General features: G+C 41.2%; 3 protein-coding genes across 3 annotated transcripts in view; 1 reads left to right on the forward strand and 2 right to left on the reverse strand.

The window, feature by feature from the left end:
• Egfr (epidermal growth factor receptor) overlaps nt 1–3,011 on the reverse strand; it is a 54,365-nt gene extending 51,354 nt beyond the window's left edge. The window contains exon 1 of the mRNA XM_017166849.3: nt 2,161–3,011. Within this exon, the coding sequence (XP_017022338.1) occupies nt 2,161–2,287 (127 nt within the window). The 5' untranslated portion in view covers nt 2,288–3,011. The remainder of the gene's footprint in view (nt 1–2,160) is intronic.
• A 985-nt stretch (nt 3,012–3,996) lies between these two features.
• Nucleotides 3,997–8,057, forward strand: LOC108074694 (uncharacterized). The gene is made up of 4 exons (XM_017166834.3): nt 3,997–4,178; nt 4,239–4,637; nt 6,898–7,314; nt 7,373–8,057. Exons 1-4 carry the CDS (start codon nt 4,139–4,141, stop codon nt 8,038–8,040), a joined length of 1,524 nt encoding a protein of 507 aa, XP_017022323.1. The 5' UTR covers nt 3,997–4,138; the 3' UTR covers nt 8,041–8,057.
• LOC108074693 (luciferin 4-monooxygenase-like) lies at nt 4,649–6,596 on the reverse strand. Its single transcript, XM_017166832.3, has 4 exons — nt 6,307–6,596; nt 6,047–6,254; nt 5,801–5,987; nt 4,649–5,747 (listed from the first exon to the last, which is right to left on the reverse strand). Exons 1-4 carry the CDS (start codon nt 6,445–6,447, stop codon nt 4,679–4,681), a joined length of 1,605 nt encoding a protein of 534 aa, XP_017022321.1. The 5' UTR covers nt 6,448–6,596; the 3' UTR covers nt 4,649–4,678.
• Nucleotides 8,058–8,063: the final 6 nt, after the last annotated feature.

Consider the following 8,063-nt stretch of genomic DNA (forward strand, 5'->3'; position numbering starts at 1 on the left):
AAACAGCAACCGATTTGGCAAGAAGGCTGGAACTGCAGCGAGCCGAACTTATAATTTATAAGCTGGTTTCCTTGTTCCAGCCAGCAGCGTGCAATGTGCTCAAGTTTGAGCGAAACACCTGCACAGGTCGACTCTACCCCTCTCTGTCTCTATTTCTGTCTCTTCACTGCTCGGTGGTGCGCATGCGCAGCGAGTATAGTACTTCTACTTTTTTTTTCAGTCTCTTTGCCTTTTGCTGCTTTGGGTTTGGGTTTTTGCTTTTTTGCATGAAATAAAATCTCACGGTTCAGATGCGTACAGAGTTGGTGAAAAAAAAGACAAAGACGGGCTGAAAGAGAGAGAGAGGTGGAGAGGGGAGCAGGTGGTAGGAAGTCTGGGCAAAAACAAAACACAAAACCAGCAATAACTCGGTCGCAGAGGGGAGACATCGACATGCATGTGGGTTTGTTTTTGCAAGAAAGACGTAAAAAATACTAAGAGAAAAACTGGTTTTTCGCAACCAAGACCGAGGATCAGGGGCGGATCCAAGAGGTAAGTAAGAGGGGATTTCGTAAAGTAAGTGTTTACAAATCAAATATTGAGTTTAGTTCTTTAAGACTTGAGTTTACGTAAATTATATTAGCACAAAGTATCTTATTCAAGAGATTCCCTGGCAAATATCTCACAGAGTAAAAATTAAAGTAATCAATATTTTTTAATTATTTCTTTATGTTTAGAGTTCCTTAAACCCCCCAAAACCCCCTCTGACTAGTCCCCATATAAGTGAAAATCTTGAATAAACACCGCTGCATCTCGGCTGCCAAATGTTGTTGTCCTTTTTAACGAGGCAATCCGTGTATCTGTGTATCTGAGTATCTGTACTTCATTCATATTTCGAGATGCTTAATGGGCCCACTGGCCGCTACCTGGTAACTCAGCCAGGTAACTCTGCTCCAGGTTCACAACAGGTAGGCAGAAAGGCAGAAAAGGTACGTACACCTATGCCTCTGACTGCCTTTGTGTGTGTGTGTGTGTTTGCACTGCTCATGGGAAATCACGCTGGCCGGGAAACCTGTTGTTGTTCCCTAAAACCAGAACGAACGAAGACGAATCTCTGAGGCTGAAGACATATCTCAGACTGAGACTGAACAGATGCACGATAAGCGGAGGGATCAAGAGATACACAGATAGCTGCTGCTGTGCAACTCAACTTCCTCCCAGGGAATGCCAACAAGGGAACCCAATGAATCGAATCCCTTTTATCACTGCCACCCCCGGCAATCTTTGTCTGGAGCACCTTTTGTTAATCAGCATCCATGAATGATGCGAGAGCATCCATCCAGCACCTTGTTGGTAAAGTATCTGTATTATAGTATCTGTATCTGCAGCAGATACGAATAACTTAGGCTGATACGCAGAACTTGGCACAGTTATTTGTCAGTTTTAAAGCGAAAAGCCAGCAAAACAATTTGAAAAATGCTATTTTCACAGCTTGAATTTGTATTTTAGTTTTAATTAAAAATGTCAGTTTGGCCATTTGCCATAAATTATATTTTTCTTGTGAAAAACTTTGTTTTGTTTAAATGAATTATTCTCTGGAAATTTAAAGAAAAATCACAGCTAATGGAATTGTATAATGAGAACGTATAATGAACCTGTTTACTTATAGAATACATTGTTTTGAGGATTTTTATACTAATCGCTGGTTTAATATATATTTAATCAGTACTTTTGTGACCTTTACAGACTTGAGTTCAGCTTGAGGAATACTTGGAAAAAACATATAACAACAATTTTATTTAAAAACAATAAATTATATGCTAATCTGTTGGGAATATATTTTGATTCTATAGGTCAACTTATGACCCCAAAAAGAAGCTGTAAATAAATACCATCATATTCTAATTATTAAACAATAACATTTTATATTAAAAAGTTTTTTATGTTGTATTTTAATTAGTAGTTTATTTTATATTTCATTTTTCTTTTCCTTTAAAGTTCCCACAACTCAAATTAAAAATTCTTTAAAAATAAATATAAAAGATTCGAGTTACACCGTTCGAGTGGAACTGAAATTCCATTTAAAATCTCTCTTCGATATATGAGATATAATAAGTAATATAAGTTCTGATTTGCTTTCTGCCAGTTGGCAGTTTGCTTTACCCAGAAAAAAGCGCTTACCTTTCATTACTGCGGAGCCATCATCCGCGTAGCCGGACTTGCTGACCGATGTGGCATTAGCGGCTGCTGTGGCCGCCAAGATTACGAGGATCAGCGCCACCGATGGAGTTGCTCGCATTATCCTCATGATGATAATCCCAAAATGCGATGCGATTTTCTTTGCTTATTTTCCTCACCAACTGTACAAACACACGGGAATCGCGAAACGCGACAGATTTGTTTGTTTATTTCTTTCAGCGAATATATATATTTTTTTTCAAGGGGGTGCTGGCTTTAGGGGGTGGGCTGCCTGGTGCCTAGTGAAGCGTGGCCGGCGCTCCTCCTTGCCCCATCTCACTAGAAAAAAGCCAGACTTTGGCCAGGCTTTTCGTAGATTTATTTATTTTTTTGTGCTTTGACCCGCGAGCTCTGTCTGCCTGCTTTTTTCGCGTGCAAAAAAGACAGATAACGCAAAATGATCGCGCGGGGGCGTAGAGATACTCGTAAAAAACAGCAACAAATGCGGCTAAAAAAAACCAGTGCCAAGCTAACTGGGCGATCACTTACACTACACACTCGCACACACGCGCTCGCGCACACACACACCTCGGTGTTGGCCAAAAAGCTCTGCTTTTGTTGTACAATAGAAACTATTGTGATTCCCTTGGAATCTCGCACTTGTTGCCAATATTAATGGTTGTAATTCTATTTAAATTTCTTGTTTTGCCTCAGCCTTTTCGTTTAGTGAACAATTAATCGAGGGAAATATTAAGATATTTCCATATAATAGTGCGACTTAATTTCCCGGCGACTTTTCGTATGCGAAACCGATGTTTTTCCGATCGAAACCGACACGGCGCTGGAAAACTGGCTTTAATTCTGAATTTTTTTTCAAATGGCCCGCTTGCACTTGTATTTATAGGTTTTTGGAAACCCGAACCGAGCCGAAGGCTGCCGAATGGGTCTTTTGGGAGCCGAGAGTGGAAAGTGGGAGAGTTTGAGAGTAATTCTCTCTCGAGTGGCGACTATCAGTGCGGGCACTCTAGCAATTTAGTTAATAATTTTAAATACTTTTGGTTAATTTTACGACCAAATTTAACATTTTCTTAGAGAAATTTTAAAAACTTTGATACCAATCAATTATTATCTTTTAAATTAAAAATAAAAATATGTATATACAAAATTCTCTTATTTCGAATGCTACATTTTTAAGCGCTTAAACAAATAAAACAAAAATGAATGGCAAAGATTTTATTTAAATTTAAATTAAAACGACTTAAAAAAAAATATTATTTATTTATTATTTTATTTAAGCAATTTTAATGGTATTTATACTTTTTTCTTAGTTAAATAGTTTTTTGATTTAAAAATTTTAAATAAAATTAGTTTTTCAATTTAAAGAAGATATATATATTTTATTTTTCTGAGCAAAATAGCTGGATTACCCAAAATTAACAGCTAAAGAAACTTGAAAATAATTTATTTAAATTTAATTTTAAATTTAAATTAAAAAATATTAAAAAAAAAGAAAACGTAAAAAATTTTTAATTTGAATATAGACTAATTAAATTTAAATATATTTTTTATCAAATGCTATACCTATTCCTCTTTATTTCGGGAAAATCGACAATGAAATACTATTTAATTTAATTTTAAAAAATTTACCTTCATTTTCTTTAAATTCTTGAATTTTATTATATTTATTTAGTTTATATTTATAATTAGTATGCATATAATTAATATTTAGCAAGAGAAAACGTTCATGTTAAAATGTCAAAACTAATTTTACACGTTTACAGAACAACAGTGTCAAATGCTCATGTAGAATGTTAAATTAAATCAGCTGTCCTACAATGTGACCAGACTTTATAGCCGGTTTTTTGCAAAGAACGCCATAACGCCAAACCGGTTTTAAAGTCAACAAATAAATGTTAGTTTACTTTTTTTAACATTTAAAGTATTAAACCTGCTTCCTTGGAACTGAAAGAAATACTCAGAGATGATGGACGACAATGAACTGGAGCAAAAGTACTCCGAGTGTATGTGAAATTCCCCCTGAAACCAGCCCAAAACTAAAGTCTCTTCCCATCCCAAAATAGATCTAGGAAACTCGAACCACACGAGCGTGGACAACAGTCCCGGGAAAGCCAACCGCTGCCGGTGGAGCGAGGAGGAGGTGGAGTCCTTCTTTGCCATCATCAACCAACTGAAACTGCAAACTCCTTTGAGGAAGACGCGCAATGCCAAGGTCTTCAAGGTGATTGCCCGGGAGATGACCAAGCGCAACTGTCCCAAGAGTCCCAAGCAACTGAGGATCAAGTACCACCAGCTGAGGCGTCAGTATGCCCGGGCCAGGAACGGCGGCGAATCCTTCGAGCATTTTGCACAAGTCCACGATCTTCTACAGGGAAATGAGGGCTCAGATTTTGAGGCAGAGCTGGAGAGTGAGAGTGATGCGGAGGCGGAAGAGGATCTGGCCACGGAAAGCGAAGGAGAAGGTAGGAGTGACTCCAAGATTTATTTATATTCTATTAAGAATCTAAATTAGTTTTCGTTTGGCCAAAAATATTTCGCGAGCTGCCTTTTTTAAGATTTTTCCATTTTGATTCACTGGCATTTCGTCGGCAAACTGCACTCCGGCATGGAGTTGCTTGAACTTGGGCAAACGCTGGGCCACATGATCCACAATCTCCTCTGCCTGTAAGGGTAACCCCTTTCTCTTTACAACTAGGGCACCCGCCTCGTCACCCACTTTCTCGTCGTAGATTCCCACCACACAAACATGCTGAACTTGGCAGAGCTCCAATATAACCTGTTCAATCTCACCTGGCCAGTAGTGCTGCCCCTGGTATTTGAGGGTGTCCTTGCAACGGTCAACTATGTAGAGTAGGTTCTGGTCATCAAAGTAACCCAGATCTCCTGTATGAAACCAACCCTCAGAGTCCCTAAAGCGTAGAGATTCTTCTGGATTCCCGTAATAACCTCGCCAAACCAACTCAGTGTGTGCATAGATCTCTCCCACCTGGTTGTGCTTCAGGTTCTCACCTTCCTCGCTTACAATGCGAATTTTAACACCCGGCAGTGGCCTGCCCACCGAATTACCATTCTCGGTGCTCAGAGCCATAGATATATTACCCGCTTCAGTCAAGGCATAAATCTGACTGAAGGTGGCATTCTTGCAGAGCTTCTGGCATCGCTGAAGTGAAGCCCCGGAAACAATGCCACCGCTGCAGAAAACACAGCGCAGAGAGGCCAAGGACTCTGAGCTGGCCGCTGGACAATTGATCAGGGCAGACAGGCGGAATGGCGCAAGTACAATGGTGCTTATCTTGTACTTTTCCACGAGCTGCACAAGATACTCAGGAGTGACTAGAGTTCTGCTCAAGATTCGTGTAAAGCCAAAGGCTGTGTGGGAAATAAAACTTGCCACGCCCGAGATCCAGTCGAGGGCAGCATAGGAAAAGCCAACGGAATCGCTGTTCAACAAGGCTGACGGTGTGGGTAGAAGACTTCTATTGGAAATGCAGACAGCCTTGGGCAGACCAGTTGTTCCTGAAGAGCAGAGTATGGCCACAGTTTGATCGCCGCCTTCCTTCAGGGGTTCCGGTCTAGAGAGTTTAACGGTTAGCTTTAGATTTAGGCTGATATTGCTTTTACTTACTTGTAAAACTCCTCAGTCGTGGTAGGTTCCAGCAGTAGTTCTATGCTAGGCACTCCTTCAACTTGATCGGTGAGAATATATATCTCTGGTTGCCATTCAAATGTGGCCTTGTATATTTTTTCATAGATTTTTCCATCGCAAAAAACCAGCAAAGGCTTGGTTAGCATGAAGAGTTGTTGATGGGTGTCTATTATTAGGAATATTTTAGAAATAAAATATATAATAGATTGTGTAAATGAGACTTACCTCTATCCAGCACAGGATTAAGCGAGTGAAATGGGGTTCCATTCATCAGACAGGCCACCCCTAGGGACAGCAAATACTTGGAGTTTTCTGCTGATATACCAATGACTTCCTTGTGGCCTAGGCCACGCTTCTTGAAGAACTCTGCCAGCCGAATGGCCCAAGAGAGCGCCTGATCAAAGGTCACTATCACATCTTCATCATCCCATATCTGAATACGATTATATATAATTTAATTTGTCTTTATTTCGTATTCAACTCACTTGACAAACGTTCTGGCCGCACTTTTTCATATTGTTGAATATAATTTCACCCAAAGAGGGAACATCCTTAGTTCTGCAGGCTACGGGAAGACCACTCCAAATTCTTTCCTCCGCGCTATAGGTTACGGGTAGCTGTGCCATAACTTTTTATTATATTTTTAGTTTGATTTTAGGAGAACTAGTTAGTTGTATAACTAACTTATTAACAAAGTTCTCTGGGGCAACTGAAAGCACCTGACCAAACACGTAATCAGAATTCTCATTTAAAGTTTGTAACTAATTTATCTATTCAGCGTTGCATTAAACTAGCTGCGTTTCATCATCAACCCTATAGGTTATTAAGGCCTTATCTCCCATATATACTCTTTATTCCCATGTAATCATACTACGGGGAAAAACCTCAACAATGCAAAACTGCAGTAACGAATGCAACTTTAAGGCACGAAACTTAATAAGTGACAATTTAAGAAAATATTAAATGAATTTATACATTTATTTATTAAAAGTTACATATATTTTGATTTCTTTTTAAAAAATAGATATTTTATTTGTTTAATTTATAAAACTTTCCCCATATTTATATATCTACAGACACTTTAGAAGCCTCTTCCTCATCGATTCACACCAACGCCCGCTGCAAATGGACCGAGGGCGAGGTGGATCTCCTCTTCGACCTAATCCACACATTGGGTCTCCGGTCGGCGCTGCTGCGGAAACGGAATGCCAAGGTCTTCAGGCTGCTGGCCAAGGAGATGGCCAAGCGGAACAGTAACAAGGGTGCCGACAAGCTGCGCATCAAGTTCCAGCTGCTGCGACGGATGTATAATAAGGTCAAGAACGGCACGGGAGATACCTTCGAGCATTTTGAGGCCATGCGTCAGGTCCTGGATCCCACCGAGGAGGAAGCGGCGGCCGCGGAGGCAGAGGCCAATGTCAGCAGTGCCAGCGAGGGCAGCGACTTCAATGACAGCGATGACGAGGAGGGCGATGTTTCGCAGAGAAGCGGAAGTACTTAACGCAAGTAATCAAGTTTCCAAATGAAATTAAATTTTAATTAAATTCACAGCTCATTTTTGGACCGACGAAGAGGTGGATGCTTTTTTGCTCATCATCCGGGACAATGGTTTCTTTCGCGCTTTGGACGGCTCACGGAAGCGTAATTTCCAGACCCTGGTACACATTTCCAATATCCTGGCCAAGCAGGCCATCAAAAGGACGCCCCACCAGTTGAGGAACAAGCTAAGATTGCTATTCAAACGGCATCGCGAGGCCAAGGAGCATGGCCTAGACAATGTCCGGATACTGCCACGGCACTTTAAGCTCTTCGATGAGATTACAGGGACGCCGCCGCGGGAAAACAGGAAGCGGGTCAGCCAAAGGCCCCTGCGACCGCTTAAGTCATCCCTACCCAAGCCATCACCAGTGAAGCTTCAGCCGGAGAGTGACAGCGAGGAGGAATCCAGCTCCACCTGCGATCTGTTAAGAGCTGGTGGGGATGATTACGATGAGGATTACGATGATGCTGCCGTGGAGAAGGAACCCACACCCCTGGAATCTCTCAAGGCCATTATCGAGGGCCAGAAACATCTGCTGGCCCAAATCAAGTCCGCCAACGAGGCCCAGCTGCGGCAACAGCGTGACCAGCAGCAGCAGTTTCTCGAACAGGTCACCCAACTGATGCGGCGGGAACGAGAGGAGACCCTGCGGAGGGTCAGCGAAATGCTTTCCCCTTAATAATAAATTATAAAACCCAACCG

This window comes from Drosophila kikkawai, chromosome 2R, assembly GCF_030179895.1.
Source record: "Drosophila kikkawai strain 14028-0561.14 chromosome 2R, DkikHiC1v2, whole genome shotgun sequence".
Taxonomy (NCBI): Eukaryota; Metazoa; Arthropoda; class Insecta; order Diptera; family Drosophilidae; genus Drosophila; species Drosophila kikkawai.

Excerpts from the sequence above, each read along its gene's own strand:
- LOC108074694 (XM_017166834.3), top strand. The coding sequence starts at position 4,139 with ATGATGGACGACAATGAACTGGAGCAAAAGTACTCCGAGT. Across the intron at positions 4,179-4,238 it reads GGAGCAAAAGTACTCCGAGT|ATCTAGGAAACTCGAACCAC; the intron begins GTATGTGAAATT and ends ATCCCAAAATAG. Across the intron at positions 4,638-6,897 it reads CACGGAAAGCGAAGGAGAAG|ACACTTTAGAAGCCTCTTCC; the intron begins GTAGGAGTGACT and ends ATATATCTACAG.
- LOC108074693 (XM_017166832.3), bottom strand. The coding sequence starts at position 6,447 with ATGGCACAGCTACCCGTAACCTATAGCGCGGAGGAAAGAATTTGGAGT. Across the intron at positions 6,255-6,306 it reads GCGGCCAGAACGTTTGTCAA|ATATGGGATGATGAAGATGT; the intron begins GTGAGTTGAATA and ends AATCGTATTCAG. Across the intron at positions 5,988-6,046 it reads TAATCCTGTGCTGGATAGAG|ACACCCATCAACAACTCTTC; the intron begins GTAAGTCTCATT and ends TCCTAATAATAG.